Source organism: Eleutherodactylus coqui, chromosome 5, assembly GCF_035609145.1.
Source record: "Eleutherodactylus coqui strain aEleCoq1 chromosome 5, aEleCoq1.hap1, whole genome shotgun sequence".
Taxonomy (NCBI): Eukaryota; Metazoa; Chordata; class Amphibia; order Anura; family Eleutherodactylidae; genus Eleutherodactylus; species Eleutherodactylus coqui.
In genome coordinates this window covers 183,466,326-183,485,177 of record NC_089841.1, presented here as the reverse complement: position 1 = coordinate 183,485,177, position 18,852 = coordinate 183,466,326, and the positions used below count along the sequence as shown (strand labels likewise).

Genomic DNA, 18,852 nt, shown 5'->3' with positions numbered 1-18,852 from the left:
GGAAGGTTCCTTCCTTTAAACCAAGCTCCTCTTGGCGGGGGCCCCTGCCCACAAAGGGTACCGAAGGCAAGCCCCCCGCATGAGGGACTGCCCCCACCTGTTTCGGACAAGGTGGGGGGGATGGCTTCTCCAATTCAGCCAGGCCTGGTCGTCTCAGGTCACAGACACCTGGGTACAGGAGGTCGTGTCCAGGGGCTATGCGATGGAGTTCCACTCACAACCGCATGACCGCTTCTTTCGGTTCAGAACTCCAAAAAAGGACGGCTCCGTCCGTCCGGTTCTGGACCTAAAGAAGCTGATGGTATCGTCTTTCGAGGCAATTCCTTCTGCTCTGTTCCACTCCCGCCCCTTGCAGTGGGCGATACTCTCAAGGTGGGACAGGTTAGCGCGATCCCTCGAGGGGAAGATAAGGTTTCCACCAGGAGTTCAGCTGTCACTCCAGTGGTGGTTGGACTCGCCACGCATCCAGCAGGGCAGGTCGTTCCTGCCCCTGCAGTGGTAGGTGCTGGCTACAGTCGCCAGCATGACGGGCTGGGGGTGCACCAATTCCTTTCTTTCCTCGGATGCTCTGGAGGATCAGGAAGGAAGGGCTACCAATGATTCTCATAGCCCAGATTGGCCGCGAAGAACGCGGAACTCTGAGCTCATGGACATGTTAGCAGACGCGCCCTGGCGATTACCCCTACGAAAGGATCTACTCTCTCAGGGGAACCATTAGCGGAAGTACTGTGGCGCTTGCTGTCCTGGAAGGTCGCTTTCCTGGTGGCGGTTACCTCCCTTCGTAGGGTTTCGGAGATTGTGGCGCTGTCGGCAAAACCACCCTTTACGTTTTTTTCACCAGGATAAGGTGGTGTTGCGACCGGTGCTGTCTTTTTTCTAAATTTTATCAAATACATACGTTCGCGTCATCCGACGCTTCGCTGGGTCGAAAGGTTTTACTGACCGCATGCGCTTATGATTTATTTGTACCCACCCTTGGGGACGGCTGTGGGACGTCCCACGGTCTTTGCTGTGTACCCCAATGACACGAGCGAGAAAAGAGGATTTTTTACTCACCGTAAAATCTCTCTTTCTCGTCTCGTCATTGGGGGACACAGCACCCACCCCTCTTTCTTTATATGACACAGTGGTGGTCCTGGTCGGACTCTGGATTCTGTAAGTCGCACATGGTGCTGCGTGTTTTTCATTACAGTGAAATTTTTTGTTAACGTGTCATATGACTAACTATTGTTGTCTCTCTGTTCCTGCATGGCTATTCCAACTGCTGGCATGACAAACTGATTAGCCTGCTGTCGGCAGGAGGGATATAGCCAGAGGGCGGAGCTAACTTTTTTGTGCTTAGTGTCGCCTCCTAGTGGCAGAAGCTATATCCCACGGTCTTTGCTGTGTCCCCCAATGACGAGACGAGAAAGATTTTACGGTGAGTAAAAAATCCTCTTTTTTAGGAGTTATGAAAAATCTTGGGTCATTGCCCGAAACTTTCATAGATATTGTTGAGGCACCCTAATATATGTCCATTATCAAACTACTAATGACAACCTGTCGTTCATGCGTGCATGAGTGAGTAAGTGGGTTTGTGAGTGACTTGCATGCTCCGCCGCTGATCATATGACGGTGAGGTCTTTAAAGGTCCTTCATCCCCAGTGAGGGAGTTACATGCTCCGCCCCTGATCCCATGACTGTGACATCATCACAGGTCCTGTACGCACACACCTGCTGTCTGGCTAGGTGTTCCTTAGTATTCCATAGCAACTGAGGCCGCAGGGGGTTTGTAGTCCGCCCGTAATCTGCACAAGGATGCAGGTCCTTTGATGACGTCACCGTCATGTGATCAGGTGTGGGGCATGATGGTGACGTCATCACAGGTCCTTCATCTCCAGTGCTGTGCTGCTTCTGATCCCTCTTTATGGGATGAACAATGTATGTGCAGTGCTGTGTGTGTGATGTGCATGTAGCAGTGCTGTGTGTGTGATGTGCATGTAGCATTGTGCCCCCAGAAACACTGCTACTAGAATTTCCTAATAATTATTAGTAAGCCTATATAAGCAACATTACACTGTTTTCAAATCAGTTTAGATATTATCATGTTCTCTAAATGCAGTTATTCATTTCTATATCTAGAATACCAAGTTCCTCCAGGAGAAGTTCAAGTATTTCCCATAGCCTCAGCGAGGAAGCCCAGGTTAACCAGCCTCACGTCTCTGATGGAGAGCCTTTTGATCAAGAGAAAGGAACCGTGATACCCTCTTTGTTACCAAAGGTGGATCATTTGGCAGAAGATGTCAGACCTAAAAGTGACAGTATTGCTTCCGACTCGGTGTTCCTGGAAACCATGGAACATATTCCAATGCAAAGCTCATCTCTGCTTAAACCTATAAATACGCTTAACACAGCCTGGGAAGATCCCAAGCTAAATAGCAAAGAGAGCATCGGCTCAAAAGATGTGTTCCTAGACAACCGTTCTAAGAACTCATCTCTAGTGACTTCTGAAGACCAAAAAGGGCAACTTCTGTCACAACAAGACCTTGACATTGAAAGTGAACACTTTTCTACAATGAGTGTTACTTGCAATTATAAAAATGAGTTGGAGACCAGCACTCCCATAGAATCTGTATCCTCCACCTCTCTGGAGGATGGCCAGGTCACTGTCATCTCTAGAGTTGATTCACCAACCATGGAGGGAAACTCCAGAGACCACCATGTAATTAGGACTGTTGAGGCCAGACTGGAGGTGTTGGACACTGAAGAGCAAGATACCAAAGTCGATGTAAAAGATGCTGAAACCTCTAAAACGATTAACCAGTCATACGAGAGTACCAACACAGAAGTCAGCGAGTCCACTAAATCCTCTACCCTCACAGACTGGACGTTGACCTCTAGTCCACCAAGCCTCAGCTCGAAACTGGTGCCGATGGTGTTATATGTCCATAATGTGAAAGGCTTACTGTTGTCCCTCATGGCAGAAAGTAATGTAAAATACATGAAGGAGACTATTCAAGATGTGGTGAGTATTAAAGGGCCACTCCAGTGACATTTATCCATTATGTAGATATCCCCTTCCCCTCGGTGCGGAAATAAATGCTATAGCTGTATTGATGCATCATGGGATAGATGTGAGGTGAAAACAAAATCTTACAGCATCAAAATGGTCAAAAAAATCAAGCACCTAGAAGGAGTTGTCGGAATGGAATTATACCAACATTACAATCACACATAGAAAGTTTAGGTAAGTGATTACAATATCAGAGAAAAAGGTTAATTTATTGCAGAAAACTGGCCCCTTGTAGGGAGGTTCTAGTACCCTGTTGTACCGACTCTAGCTTGTATACAAGATGTGATACGGAGGGCATGGAGGCTCTAGTACCCTGTTGTACCGCCTCTAGCTTGGATGTAGGATGTGATACGAGCGGGCATGGAGGCTCTAGTACCCTGTTGTGTCGTCTTTAGCTTGGATGCAAGATGTGATATGGGCAGACATGGAGGCTCTAGTACCCTGTTGTAACGCCTCTAGCTTAGAAACAAGATGTGATACAGGCGGGCATGGAGGCTCTAGTACCCTGTTGTACCACCTCTAGCTTAGAAACAAAATGTGATACAGGCGGGCATGGAGCCTCTAGTACCCTGTTGTATCAAAGCTAGAGGCAGCCCAAGATGTGATCTGGATGGGCATGGAGGCTCTAGTATCCTGTTGTACTGCCTCTAACTTAGATGTAAGATGTGATACGGGTGGGCATGGAGGCCCTAGTACCCTGTTGTTCCACCTTTAGTTTGGATGCAAGATGTGATATGGGCGGGCATGGAGGCATACAGGAGTATGGTATCCTGCAACATATAAGTCTACTTTTGCTGTAACTGAGTCTCTAGATCATGCAAACTTGTAGGCTGTGGAAGTTGGCATCCCAGATGTTCCCATACATGTTCTATTGGTGATAAATCTGGTGACAGGGCAGCCACAGCAGTGTGACAATGTTGTGGAGACATTCCTGTGAACCCTTTGCTGTGTGCGGCCGAGCATTATCCTGCTACCTCTTGGAAGCTGCCATGAGAGGAACATATGTGGCTGCAGGATGTCCTGAACATATCACTGAGCTGTCAGTGTCCCTCGTACCACTGCTAGGGATGACTGCCTGTTGTATGCGATGTGTCCCCACCCCCACCCCCCATTACACCAGCAGGGGGCAGTGTGTGCTGCTGTACAGCAAAGGCAGTATTGAGGAGCTCCACAGCCATTGCCAGTGCTCACACCAAACCTGGATTTGTCGCCGAAGGCAACCCTTTTCAACTCTGTAGCAGTCCAGTTTCGTCATTAATGATGCCACTGCAAATGGAGGTGACTGTAATGCTCTTGACAGACACGGTGGTGTTTCAATGGTGCCACCTGTCTCTGGATAATGGACAGTGAAACAGTTGGAGCTCCTCGTGCTTGTCAGATGATCCCCTCTACCGGTGGTCTGTTGAGGGTGTCCTGAGCCTGGTCACCTTGAGTGCCCTTATGCATCCACGGGAAACACCTCCTAACAGTGTGTTCAGAATGGCCCAGGTGGCAGGAAATTCATCAGTACGACCTTCCAGCCTCTTGCATTCCAATGATGAGCCTTCTCTCAAATAGTTTACTGCATCAAGCGTGTCGTACAGGCATGTCTAGTGGCCAACAAGCTCCACGCAAGCGGAAATAGAGGTCCACTACATATAAGTAGCCTCTGAGAACCTTTTTATAGGCCAAGGGTGGAACCTTTTTCTAGGGTCTCAGGCAGTGGCGTAACTACATCGGATGCGGTTGCACCTGGGCGCAGGAGCCTTAGGAGGCCTATCAGGCCCTTCTTCTCCATATAGAGCCCAGTACTATGAATAAAGCATTATAGTTGGGGGCCGTGTTACAGGTTTTGCATTGGGGCCCAGGAGCTTCAAGTTTTGCCTCTGGCCTCAGGTGGCAAGACTGCTCATCTAATTACGCTACAGCTCTAATGATTTGTATATCTGCCTGAGATGTAACTGTGTGCCGAGTTTTGTAGTTAAATGACCGCTCCTTCTAGATGCTTGATTTTTCTATATATAAATGTGTGTATAGATGAGGAACCGCTCAGAATTTTTTTGACGCCCTATGTGGCTTGTGTTTAGAATTGCAATATTGAACACATGGAGGTAAGACAAAGAACCTTAAGGGTATGTTCACACATTCACTGTAGATTTTACACATGCAAATCTGAAGTGTATGAGATTTTAACCCCTTAGTGACCACCCATTGCCTTTTTACGTCCTGGCCTGCTGGGCTTTAATACCCGAGGACTTAAAAATATGCTTCCTCTGGGGATTAAAGCCCTGCAGGCTGTGGACGTGACAGCTCCATGCTGTCACTTACCGTTCTGGTCCTGCAGGACCTGACGCTGGTATCTGCGCACGCGCGCCAGACGTCCTTACGTTACGTGCAGAGAGCCGGGAGGCCCGAGAAATGTAAAAACTCCCTACTTCCAGCTAGTATGAGTAGCTGAGAGCAGGGAGATGTCACCGGGAGCAGCTGTATGCAGTTCCCGCTCACATGATCACTGCTATCCAATGGATAACAGCGATCATGTAAAAGTTTAAAAGAAGTTTAATAAAATGTAAAAAAGAAAAAGGTTGTTTAATCTGTGAGGGGATATGAAATTAGGTACTTGGGGCCCCCTGATTTATCTGCAGACCTTACCTCGGCTTCTGCGCATGCGCCGGTCGCCAAAATGGCAGACTCATGCACAAAAGCCACAGATTGCCAGGGTAATTTAAAATCTCCCCGCACTTGGCTACAAAATGTAGCCAAGAGATCTCAAGGGGGGCCGCAGTATGCGGTTATTAGTCACGTAATCGCCGTTATCCAATGGATCACAGCAATCACGTAAAAGTAAGAAAAAGCTAAACTGTGAGGGGCAGTGATATTACTTACCTGAGGACTCCGGTAATGTTCCCCAGCGGGATCCAAATCGGTGGACCTTTCCCCAACTTTGGTGCATGTGCCTGTCACCAAAATGGCGGACGCAAGCACAGAAGCTGGGGAGGGAAATTTAAAATCTCCTGGCTACTAAAGGTAGCCGAAAGCCTGGAGCAGTGACTGAGGGCTGCAGTGAGCGGTCTAGGGTCCTGTCATCGCCGTTATCCAATGGATAATGGCGATGACGTAAAAGTAAGACAGTTAAAGTTTGATGCTGTGTTCGGTTTCGGCCCCATTGTGCAACCAGACAGAAGATTAGGGCCACAATGGGAATATTTCTGAACACGGGACAAACGGGAGTATCCATTTTGGGGTGAAAGTCTTCATTCATATGTGTGCTGTACAAAAAAACCTGCACAAAAAAAACCTATTTTTAAAATGACACAATTGCCAAAAAAACGAAGATCGTAATATTTTCCTTCTGCTTTGCTTCGATTCATTCAAAAACTGTGGGGTCGAAATATGAAGTACACCCCCTAGATTAATGCAATAAGGAATCTAGTTTTCAACATGGGATTATTTGTGTGGGTTCTCCATCGTTTTAGCTGCTCAAGGGCCATACATTATGCTATGGGGCCAAAAGCACCTTTGAGCAAAATGTCTGTTCTGGAAAACACTGTCTGCTCCTTTTAGATTTGGGCCCCGTTGTGCATACGGACATAATATTAGGGCCACAATGGGTGTGTTTCTGAACATGGGACAAACTGGGATATCCATTTTGGGGTGCAAATCCTCATTTTCAGGTGCATAATAGAAAAAAGCCCTGTCTTTAAAGTGCATATTAGCAAAAATATGAAATGTTATTTTTTTCTCCTCTAAATAGCATTAATTTTAAGTTTTTTCCAATGTGCGTCCAGAATAAAGTAAACAGATGGAAATATAAATATTATCAAAGAATTCTATATTATGTTTGCAGATATTTGAGATATTGCAGTTGAAAATGTGAAAAAGACGTTTTCTTTTCAAAATTTTTCCCTATTTTGATGCTTTTGACTAAATATACACAAATTCTATCGGTCTATTTTTACCACCTAAATGAAGTACAATATGTGGTGAAACAACAATGTCAGAATCACTTGGATATGCAAAACCTTTACGGAGTTATACTATGTTAAAGTGATGCATGTCTGATTTCAAAAATTTGGCCTGGTCATTAAGGCGCAAACAGGCTTGGTCACTAAGGGGTTAAGACAATCTCATTTTCTGAAGCATGTTAATTTATGCTGTGGATTTCCACTTTGCATTTCACCCCTTCAAATGATCAGGGTGAAATCCATGGCAATTCCACATGTAAAACATGCAGATCTTTGCTGCGATTTTGTTGCCGATTTTGCTATAGAATTGTGGCAAAATTAATTGCATAAATCTCGCTACACAAAGTCCGGCCTTGGGTAGCCATATTGGTTAATCGAACATTCCAAGACTCTGGGTGGTTATACCTTAGAACTGTCACTGAATAATTGGCTCTACATGGTAAGTAGGATTCAATACTATTCGGTTGGCAAGTAACTGTTCTCCAGCATGAAGCTTCTGAACCTGCTAATATTCCCATTATGTCTCCTCCTCTAGTATGACAGCACCTTGGCTTCTCTCAACGGCTTAGAAGTTCATCTGAAGGAGACTCTACCGGTGGCCAGCAATTTATCAAAGGGCACCTACAACTTTACCCACTATGACTCCATTCAGAACACTCTTACAGGTACATGGGGTCTGCTTTGTATTCAGGGTGTGCGGCTTACACTAGTTTTTAAATATATCCTATTCAGGAGCCACTTGAATAAGTGAGATGCCAGTGTTATGTTCTTGACATCAGTTCTTTGTCTCCAGTGTAACTCTAACTATATATTTGGTATAAGAAATCTTTGTGTTTTCTTCACAGCCAATCTCCCATCGGCCTCAAGCACTAGTGACCGCCAGTTCCTCCGAGCTGCCAACCTAATCCACTCAGACTTTAGTGCATGGGCATCATTACAAGAGGTGACTGTAAGGTAAGGGTACTGAGTTTGAAGTATTAAGCTCATAGTAGACCTTCCAGGCATAGTCTAAAGCTTTCCAAATACAACTGCATGTCTCTAAGGACAGCTTAAGATAACCAAAATGCAGTACAGTTTTCTTTAACCCCTTAAGGACCAACCACAGTACATTTATGGCGCTTGGCCCTGGGCTTTCATCCTGACCGATGGTGAAAAGAAAAAAAACGACACGTGGTATTAAAGCTGCTGCAATGTAGCAGGAGCAGGTCGGGTCCTTGGCTGTTAATTACAGCCGAGGACCTGGAGGTGAAGGCAGAAGTGGTTTTCAACCGCTTCTACTTTCTCCTTTCCAGGCTACATAGTGCTCAGTGAGCACTGTGTAGTGAAGGTAAAAAGCAAGTGTGTTAATTCTGCTATTTCACCTGGGGGTCGTGTGACTGCTGGGTGCCCATTGGCATGGCAGAGCTGTAGAATCCCAATAGACCCAGATCAGCTGTGTTGGTGACTACTGCCATTATAGGGTGGGGTTTTTCCCTGTAATTAAGCCTCATATTGATGCCCCAGCTACAGCGGGAAAGCATAAAATAAAAATATGTCCCCCAGAGGTCTTGGATAACGTCATGGGGGACATAGATGGTAAAAAAAAAAAAAAAGTTACAAAAAGTAAAAGAAATTACAGAAAAAGATTAAAAAAAATAAAAAGTGTGTGTGTTGAACCGAATCCAACCAAAACCATCGCCATATGCACCCTGTAATCCGAGACCATACAATTATATATCAAACCGTTCAAAATGAGGTACCCACTCCACTTTGTTTTTAAAATTCTTTACGCTAAAAAAAAACCTATTAATTTTTTAAAAATTGTTGTTTTATTTTTTTAAGCTTTTTTACCCCTAATAAAACCAAAAACGAGGGAAAAAAGTCATTGAAATAATGTATTAAAAAAAAGCCCTATATGTCACAGAAAAAAAACAGCTAATTCTGGTAGCTGAAAAAGAAAAAAGGGCCATAAAACCACCACATGGGCAAAATCCCTAAAGAGCGTCTGATCCTTAAGGGGTTAAAAAGTATTATGACTCAAATGATTGCCAGAGTTGTGCCTTGTCTTCTATTTTCTGCTATTGAAGTGATATTCTCTTCTCCATGACCATTACAGGAGTGCTTCCTCCTCCGTCTATGGTTGCCAGAGTGCTGTCCATGAAACTTACTTCCAGCAACTAGCTCCTCTGTTCAGGAACTCTGGAGCCCCGGACCCCCAGGACCCTGTCTTCATGCTACATACCAAAGCCAAGCAGAAGCTGCTGAAACATGGGCTCAACTTGCTGTAACGGTGATATCACAGCGATGGGATGGGCACAAAAGATCTGTATCTTCAGCTAAAACTGAAGAGAAGCAGAAAAGTTTGAGCCATACTCTTTATCGGACTCCTGCATGTATCTGTGCCCACTCGCTCCTGGGGTTTAGTTTATTATGGCTCCAGAAGACCCTGAGTGATACAGGGACTCCATGTGCCTCCCGGTCGCTAGCTAATAAAACAGCCCAGCGCTGCAGTGAATGGGGGCTGTTCACGTAAATAAGGGCTCTGGACACGGCGCTGGGCTGCAGTACTCGGCTGTTTCCAATAGGTAGTCGGAAACACGGGGCCTGGTTTTTTTCTTTCTTGACCATGAAAAGCTGAGACAAAAGTCTTTCTCGGTCCTCACTGAACAGTTGCCCCATACCACGGGCAGCTCACTGATCTTAGACTCCATCACTCACCTACTGAGACTTGTTGGAAGTTTTCACCACCCACATGCCAAACCCTCTTTGTATGGACTGAGGATTAAGCTGTTCCCCATCATGAAATCTCTTACCAATTTCCAGGGGTAGTTACTATTTGGACACACAGGAATTTTTAAAAGCCTTTTGTTTCTATATTCCTTTATATACAGGTGTTTTGTTTTTGCCTTTTTCTGGATCTACAGTGCCTAAAACGATTAGGATAGACGTGTGCCTTTTTCAATGTCTGTCTATAGCTGAGTCTATTTTGAGGCTGTCTGATTAGAGGGTGTGAACACATGGGCACGTTGAGGCACTAGTACGGCACATAAACTATTCTTTCATCAATGAAACTGCAGCGTTTGTATTTCTTAAAGCCTTCTTGTTTGTAGTCTCCTCCTTCTGCCTTGGGTGATTCCTGCTGCTTGGATGCCTTTGATCAGCTGTTGCCAAAACTGGTTGGGGGAAAATGAACTGGAGACCCCCGAACGTATAGCACTACATGCTGTAATAAGTAAAATAGTCCCTTAAAAAGTGTTCTCGGGGATTAGCCTTTGGGTTCCACCTGCGGTACTAGTATATTGTTAATTTACTGATTTGTGCTGTAAGTGGTACAAATGTTGATTCCTTTGTGAAATGGTTTCATTAAGGAGATGTCATTAAAACCAGTTTCAGTTCACGCCAGAGGAGTAACACTTGGCACCCCCATGTTTGTCATTGACTGACACTGCATTAGAGTGAGTTAACAATAGCCAAGAACTCGCCTTACAGCTATTGTTTGCTGACCAGGACATCGAGCCTAAGGGCTCTTGTACAAGGCACGATAACTTGGAGCGAACATGTGGCCAGCAATGAAGTGGCCATTGTCTATCCTGGATAGTTTGATCGTTCATTGGATCATAGGCATGCCATAGTCATCCCCTCGTCATCCCCTCTGCCCCTGCTTTCTATTCAGCAAATCATTCCAATACCGCTTTACATGAAAGGATTTGTGGCAGACGAAGGCCGGGCCCACATGGCCGTAGGCGTAAAATGCTGCGTCGGTCACGCAGTGTTTTAGAGCCGTGGAGCTGAGGGAACCCAGCGAACTGCTGTGTATGGCGCTGAAATTGTATTGTGCATGCCAGCATATCTCACACACACACGGTCGTGCGGTACGCCGGTTCTCATTTTGTTTTATATATGCTGCACAATCGTGAAGAGACATGGCGTGTATGTGCCACCCACATGTGCCAATGTAATTGTGTATGAGTGCACGTATATACGCGACAATAGAGAACAATAGGCTCTATCTCACTTATATGTTTGGCAAAATTAAACCTGCTGCCTTTTTTGCGCCCGCTTAGTACACGATTCCGACATCTAGTGTGATCAGAACTGCGTAAGGCAATCTAATTGCCTGCATGTTACCGCCTATCACACGGGCGTACAGCGCACACATAATACACAGTCATCATGCATCCATGTGAGCCCGGCCAAACAATGATTTTGGTTCCGCATGATGGATCCAGTCGGCAATAATCTAATGATTTATCACGGATTGTTCGCTCCTGCACACCTCTACATCTCATAATTATCACTGGATCTGACGATTATTCGCATGATAATCGTGACGCATAAGGGACCTTTCACACGGGTGGAATATTTCTGCATTTCACCGTGATATCCGCAGGTATATATAGGGATAATGGCAGTAGGGGTCCACAGCGGCAGATATAGCTGCGGAAATACTCTGCATGTGTGAAAGGTCCCTAGATTGGAGCAGACAAGGGAGAGGCTCTTCCATTAATGACCATGTAACAATAAGTGCAGTGATGGAAGATTATATTTTATTAATGTTCGCTCTTGGCCAGATACAAATCCCGTCCTGCATTACAGACTGCTTATTGATTAGAATGGCCACTATGTAATGTTTAATTTCCATTATACAGGGAGGGGCAAAAGTACGGAGACCTGTGAGTACATGGAAGGCAGTATTTGGGAACGCCCTCTTGTGTGTGGCATGTTGCTAAAGAGAAGGGGGCAAATCTGGGAGGGGCGGTGTCCAACACGGTGGCCATTTTGAAAGCCACTATCTTGCAACCAAGTCGATATTCTCAAATGGGAAGCGGTGAATGTGTTGTGTGTATCTGATAGAATCAAGAAAAAATTGATCACTACTACTGAGGTTCGTGACCTTTTTGGATTGGATTTAGATTTGGGTTCCTCATCAAATTCTCTATCGGATGCGTATGTCACGTGCGCCTCTTCCCATTAAAAAAAATCAACTTGGTTTCAAGATGGAGGTTTCACAATGGCCGCGTGGTTGAACATTTTCAATTCTGCATCCAAATCTGCACGTTTAGCAATGCGGTTTTGGTGCTGATTAATCCGCAGGAGGGCGTATTCCGCAAGGCGCACACAGACCAGTGATCAGACACGATCATCCACCAGATCATTGTCCCATCTGAATATACCAACAATCAGTGTTTATCAGCTGAGATCTTCCATGCAGGCGTAAACCTGCTGAGTTATAAACATTGTATACCCTTGTGCTACCAAGGAAAGCCATTTCTAGGGGAATCGACAACTGTAGTAAGAATTGTTTGTCCCAGTGATCCTCTGCTGTGTGCAAATGGCAGTAATGAGCCCCAAACATGTTGATTGGGCCAGGTCTTTCCCCAGATTACAGCTGATCACCGGCTTCCCAGTAGGGGGACACTTTGTGATCAGCTTATTCGGAACTAACACTTCTAACAAGTAGGGGTAGTCCGAAGATGGATAACCCGTCTGTTGTATCTAAGGTATTGCCTAATGGCCCCATAACATTATGTGGGTTAGCTGTGAGTGAATGGAAAAGATACATATATATTATTAAATTGCATTATGCTGTGTGTGGTATTTCTATGGTTAAATCGCAATAGGCTTTTCTACCACTCTTTCTACCAGCCTCTAAATACCCTCAAACTATAAGCTATAACCAGGTGTCTGTGTGATGGTATTAACCCTTTCCAATCCACTGTCTGACATCTGAAGACTTTCTGATTGAAGGCTGTACAGCTCCGATGTCAGAAGATGTCCAGCAGGGTATTCTTACTGTATATTAGAGGCCCCCTCTGTTGTCGGGGGGCCTCTCCAGCATGTCCCATACCGCAGTAATGGCTCTGGCCAGCAGATGGTGCCATTATATAATGGCAGCAAGAGAAAGCCCCCTAGGAAACCCTGAATCCAAAATTGGATTGCAAAGGGTTAACAATCATTCATCCCCCATACCTGCGATCTTCTGCTTTGTGTGAATGGCAGTAAACAAGTATCACCTACCACACTTTGTCGATCAGCACTCATTACAGCGGGCCAATTCTTAGTCTATGGAAAAGAAGCCTTAGATAATTCCGCCAACTTTTCTGCAAGCTATTGCCATAATAGCCGTGAATTTACTAGTCTTCCATTGTGTGATACGTGAGTTGTTACACTAGGGCTTTCCCTGCCAAACCATGGTGAATCCGGGTCGTCAGTAGTAAACAGCCATCTGCAGCCCCGCTATGGTCCTGGTGTGTGTTGTGACACCTGACATTAGCGGAACTCAGGTAACTGCTGGAGCCAATCAGAGGCTGTAGTGTCACCGCTCATTTTCTTGGTATTGATGCTCACAGCCTGAGAAACTACCTGCCACAAGTTGGCAGTTGTCATGAAAGCAGGTTTGCACCGCCGGATGGCGGCGGAGCGGTAAGTACAGCACTGGATATTATTCCACTACAGTTGGCCATATTAAGGGGATGTTGTCTAGTAACCAGACAACCCCTTTATCGTCTCTCTAGTGAATTATCCACAAAGTATGACCACAGCAATGAATGTTTATGGCAGATTGAGCAAGAAAAAAAATACTGGATTTATAGAAACTTTTTAAATGGGTTTCTCTTGTGCTATCCCTCCTGTAATATCTCAATGGAATGCAAGAATTAAAGCGACCCTCTGGTTTTGGGACAATATTTTGTCCTGGGACTGGAAACAAAATTTTCCCCAGAAACCAAGGGTCTAGAGATGAGCGACTATACTTGCTAAGGCCAACTACTCGAGCGAGTACCTGCCCGCTCGTGTCTAAAGATTCGGCTGCCGGCGCAGGTGACAGGTGAGTTGCGGTGGTGAGCAGGGGGGAGAGAGGGAGAGAGGGAGAGATCTCCCCTCCGTTCCTCCCCGCTCTACCCCGCTGCCCCCCGAATCTTTAGAGACAAACGGGAGGATACTCGGCTAAGGCACTACTCGTTCGAGTAGTTAACCTTAGCGCGTAAACTCGCTCATCTCTACAAGGGTCGCTTTAATGTACAGCATAATGTATACTATATCTTGGTAGGTCGCTGCTGAAAATCTTGGAGTATGTATATACATGAGTAAACCTCAACAATCTGGAGTCCCAGGATGTGAAGACCATTTGAACCATTTTAGTATATTTTACATGCGTAGAGAATTATTTGTTAATTGTGATCCAAAAGCCCAAAATACTTTTCACCGAGGTAATATGTAATTTTATTTTATTTTTCTACCTTTTATGTAAACTATATATGAATGAAAGAGAAATCACTGGAGCAGGAGGAACACCAGATGGTCAAACTGAATTTGTCACTGTAGGGTTCAGAACTAAAATATAACTTTTATTAAATCTTTATAAAAAAGAACTTGATGAACAAGTCTCAAATAGGACACACATATAGCTAAAAGAGAGTACTCCTTAAACAAAATTCCCAGAGATGACGGAATGGCCGTATTTCGGGATAGAGAATTTAAAGCTATACAGCTTTAAAAGGAGTAGACCATAGAAGGTTCAAAACAATCAGTGATTTGCTACAGAATTATGTAGTGTAGCTATAAACTTTTACTCAAAGGGTCAAACTAGCTCGTACGTTCAGAAGTTTCTCAGAACACCAACAACCTCGAGAAGTCTCTGTAGCCCTCTAAACGAGGGGTTAACTCGGTGATTGGGTTCAGAATTTTTGGAACTTCACACGTTACCCCAGCCTAGTTTAGTGCACAGAGGTATACATAAATCCCTCTAAATTGCACTCCAATAGAGACTTCAGGGTAATCTCAGCAGAAAAGAGAAGATCCACTCCTCCCAGATCTAGTCCACTATATATAGATAACTTCCCATGTGGCTATATCTGATAAAATAGAGTGCCTTGTTTTAATAGGCTATATGACGACACACCCCTGAATCAAGGGAGGAGTTATCCACTACTTAAACCCTGTTGAGACACACTATGGGTCATTAGCCGCCAGCCTACCACAGAGGCTGGTGCTGCTACCTTCTCTCGTTCTTATTGCTTTCTAGGGGGGAATCTCTGGGGGATATTTAACCCTTTGAATGCTAGCATCGTCTACCTCTCCTTTACCTTTACAACTTCCGCTACAATCTAATTTTTGTCGAGCAGTTTAAGGACGTTGTTTACTGACTTTTTGACGTCCAGATATGGAATTTGGTTCCTGATGACGCTACTCTAACTGTAGCAGAAACGCGTCGAACCGTGTAATTTTTCTTAAGAAGTGACGTCCTAAGACTATTCCATATAATTGATGGATTATCTTTCCTCTCCTTATTTTGGATTGGAAGTAATCAATTTTGAAATTTTTTCTAAGTTATCAATGGTCTATTCTCCATCAGATATAGCCACATGGGAAGTTATCTATATATAGTGGACTAGATCTGGGAGGAGTGGATCTTCTCTTTTCTGCTGAGATTACCCTGAAGTCTCTATTGGAGTGCAATTTAGAGGGATTTATGTATACCTCTGTGCACTAAACTAGGCTGGGGTAACGTGTGAAGTTCCAAAAATTCTGAACCCAATCACCGAGTTAACCCCTCGTTTAGAGGGCTACAGAGACTTCTCGAGGTTGTTGGTGTTCTGAGAAACTTCTGAACGTACGAGCTAGTTTGACCCTTTGAGTAAAAGTTTATAGCTACACTACATAATTCTGTAGCAAATCACTGATTGTTTTGAACCTTCTATGGTCTACTCCTTTTAAAGCTGTATAGCTTTAAATTCTCTATCCCGAAATACGGCCATTCCGTCATCTCTGGGAATTTTGTTTAAGGAGTACTCTCTTTTAGCTATATGTGTGTCCTATTTGAGACTTGTTCATCAAGTTCTTTTTTATAAAGATTTAATAAAAGTTATATTTTAGTTCTGAACCCTACAGTGACAAATATATGAATGAAAGCTATCAGGCGACGCGCTCAGACCTGCCCTCAAAGCTTTTATTCTAGATCCTTTAGCCAATTAACATACAGTGATACAAAGTGTCGGCTCTTATGGTGAAAATACTTTATTCTATAAACAGCAGGCATCAGGCTTTACAGATGACGCGTTTCCACTGACACAGCGGTCTTGATCACATCTGACGTACTATTGCTTGTACGTTGCAATACAACTTTCCAAAGTACTAACGAGCATATATTCCCAGTAAATATAAACACAAATTAAGAGGTTGTTGAAATATAAAACATATAACGCGGTGGGTTTCGAATTAAATTACTTGCAAACAAAAAAAGTATATGTAGCTGCTAGAGATGAGCGAACGTACTCTTTTCGGGGTGTTTTTGCACTCGAGCACCGCTTTTTACGAGTAACTGACTACTCGGACGAAAAGATTCGGGGTGAGCGGGGGGTTGCAGAGGGGGGGAGAGCTCCCCCCCTGTTCCCCACTACTAACCCCCCCTCCCCCGGCTCCACCACGGCCCCCGTATGAATCTTTTCGTGTTTGTAACTGGAACCTGATGAAACTGTTTGTCTGTTTGCATTGTATACCCTCTATTATTGTTTGTTTATTATACATGTACATCCTATGGCCCCCCTGTCCACAGCCGTGACAGAATAGCGCTAGCGATATTCCACTGCGGAGGAGCAGGGGGGAGAGCTGTCAGCTCTCTGCGGTGAGCCTATCTGACAGATAAGCTCACCGTGGAGAATCGCGGCATGCCGCCATTTGAATCCTGTGAGCATCCAGTGAGAATCTCTATAATTCTCCGCTCGTGGACAGGGGGGGCTGCGCTTTCCATAGCAACGCTATAGAAAGCGTTGACTGCGTTACCTGCGCCGGATTATCGCCGTGGGTAATGCAATGCAAGATCGCCCGTGGACAGGCAGCCTATATCCGTGTCTGTATAAGGAAGTTTATTATTGTTACAACTCTGTGTTGAAAGTAATTGAAAAATGATATATAAGTATATTGGATAAGAACTTTATAATCTCCTCCGGCATCTCTAGAGTCTGCTGGGAGGATCTCTAGCGAGCGTAATGTGAAAGGGCCATCAGTTGGTTTTAGAAGACCATTTTAAAAGTGTGTACAAGCAATGGTGGTACGTCAGATGTGATCAGGACCACTGTGTTAGTGGAAACGCGTCATCTGTAAAGTCTGATGCTCGCTGTTATTAAGAATAAAGTATTTTCACTCGTAAGAGCCGACACTTTGTATCACTGTATGTTCATAAGTACTGGTTGGACTGCCGGCGTGGCAAGAGCTCTGCGTGTTTTTATGCTGGTGAAGCTGTTTTTTCGCTGAAGAGAAGGTGAGCGTTTGTTTTTATGACTACATATGGTCAATTAAGGCTGCCTTCACATCGGTGTTGGAACCTCCATCAAGATGTTCAGTTGCAGATCTGACACAAACTATCAGAAGAAATGGCGCTGCACCCTGAGCTGCTTCTTCTAGTAAAACGCCGGGCACCTGAGCAGAAACTGAACAAACCTCATTCTAGTCAATGGGGTCCATTCAACGCTGTTTGGTTGCATCCTAAGCTGGACCCATTGGGCAAGGGGATTCGCCTTTTTTCCTTCCTGAGCAAAGCAGGAAAGCAAAATCCCAGCCACAGATGTGAACCCATCCTAATTGTTACCTCTCTACCAGTTTTCACTAGGGTCCCTCAGAGACCGTTTACCTTTACCTACAATTTTAGAAGAATTCTGGACAAGAACATCTGCAAGTGCCACACCTGATGACTGGTCTTATATTTGGTAAAGTCCCCTGGTGCAAACACCAAGGCATGACTGACTCCTAGGGTGACGTCACAACGTGACGTTTTCTCTTCAGCCTGTTTTTGCGGGGTGGTTTGCCATTGCCTTTCCCAGTCATCTTTTACCCCCAAGCAAGCTGGGTACTCATTTTACCGACCTCAGAAGGATGAAAGACCGAGTCAACCCTGAGACAGCTACCTGAACCACACGGGGATTGAACCCACAACCTTCAGGTCGTGAGCGAGAGCTTAGGACTGCATTTCTGCTGCCTTAAAGGAGATGTCCCGAGGCAGCAAGTGGGTCTATACACTTCTGTATGGCCATAATAATGCACTTTGTAATGTACATTGTGCATTAATTATGAGCCATACAGAAGTTATAAAAAGTTTTATACTTACCTGCTCCGTTGCTGGCGTCCTCGTCTCCATGGTGCCGACTAATTTTCGCCCTCCGATGGCCAAATTAGCCGCGCTTGCGCAGTCCGGGTCTTCTCCTCTTCTCTATGGGGCTCCGTGTAGCTCCGTGTAGCTCCGCCCCGTCACGTGCCGATTCCAGCCAATCAGGAGGCTGGAATCGGCAATGGACCGCACAGAAGCCCTGCGGTCCATGAAGACAGAGGATCCCGGCGGCCATCTTCAGCAGGTGAGTATGAAGACGCCGGACCGCCGGGATTCAGGTAAGCGCTGTGCGGGTGGTTTTTTTAACCCCTGCATCGGGGTTGTCTCGCGCCGAACGGGGGGGGGGTTTAAAAAAAAAAAAACCCGTTTCGGCGCGGGACATCTTTAACACTCTGCGTCAAAAACTTTTAAGTAGTCAGTAAATGTTGATTCCTAAACAGTAATTTAAATAAAGGCCACTAAAAACTGAAACGACTCCCAAAGCCATATACTACTGGGAGTATGAATCTGAACTAGAGATGAGCGAACGTACTCGTTTCGAGTAATTACTCGATCGAGCACCGCGATTTTCGAGTACTTCAGTACTCGATTGAAAAGATGCGGGGGGAGGCGTGGCGGAGTGGGGGGTAGCAGCGGGAACAGGGGGGAGCCCTCTCACCCACGGCGCCCCCCGAATCTTTTCGCCCAAGTACGGAAGTGCTCGAAAATCGCGGTACTCGGGTGAAAAAGGGGCGTGGCCGAGTACGCTCGCTCATCTCTAATCTGAACATAATACA

The 18,852-nt window shown here is 45.2% G+C and overlaps 1 protein-coding gene across 3 annotated transcripts in view; it reads left to right on the top strand.

Moving 5' to 3' along the window:
- HPS4 (HPS4 biogenesis of lysosomal organelles complex 3 subunit 2) overlaps positions 1 to 10,046 on the top strand; it is a 45,341-nt gene extending 35,295 nt beyond the window's left edge. For all 3 annotated transcript variants that reach the window (XM_066603914.1, XM_066603912.1, XM_066603913.1), the window contains exons 11-14: positions 2,122 to 3,004; positions 7,532 to 7,661; positions 7,842 to 7,950; positions 9,092 to 10,046. In XM_066603914.1, coding sequence (XP_066460011.1) covers positions 2,122 to 3,004; positions 7,532 to 7,661; positions 7,842 to 7,950; positions 9,092 to 9,263 — 1,294 coding nt within the window. In that variant the 3' untranslated portion in view covers positions 9,264 to 10,046. The remainder of the gene's footprint in view (positions 1 to 2,121; positions 3,005 to 7,531; positions 7,662 to 7,841; positions 7,951 to 9,091) is intronic.
- Positions 10,047 to 18,852: the final 8,806 nt, after the last annotated feature.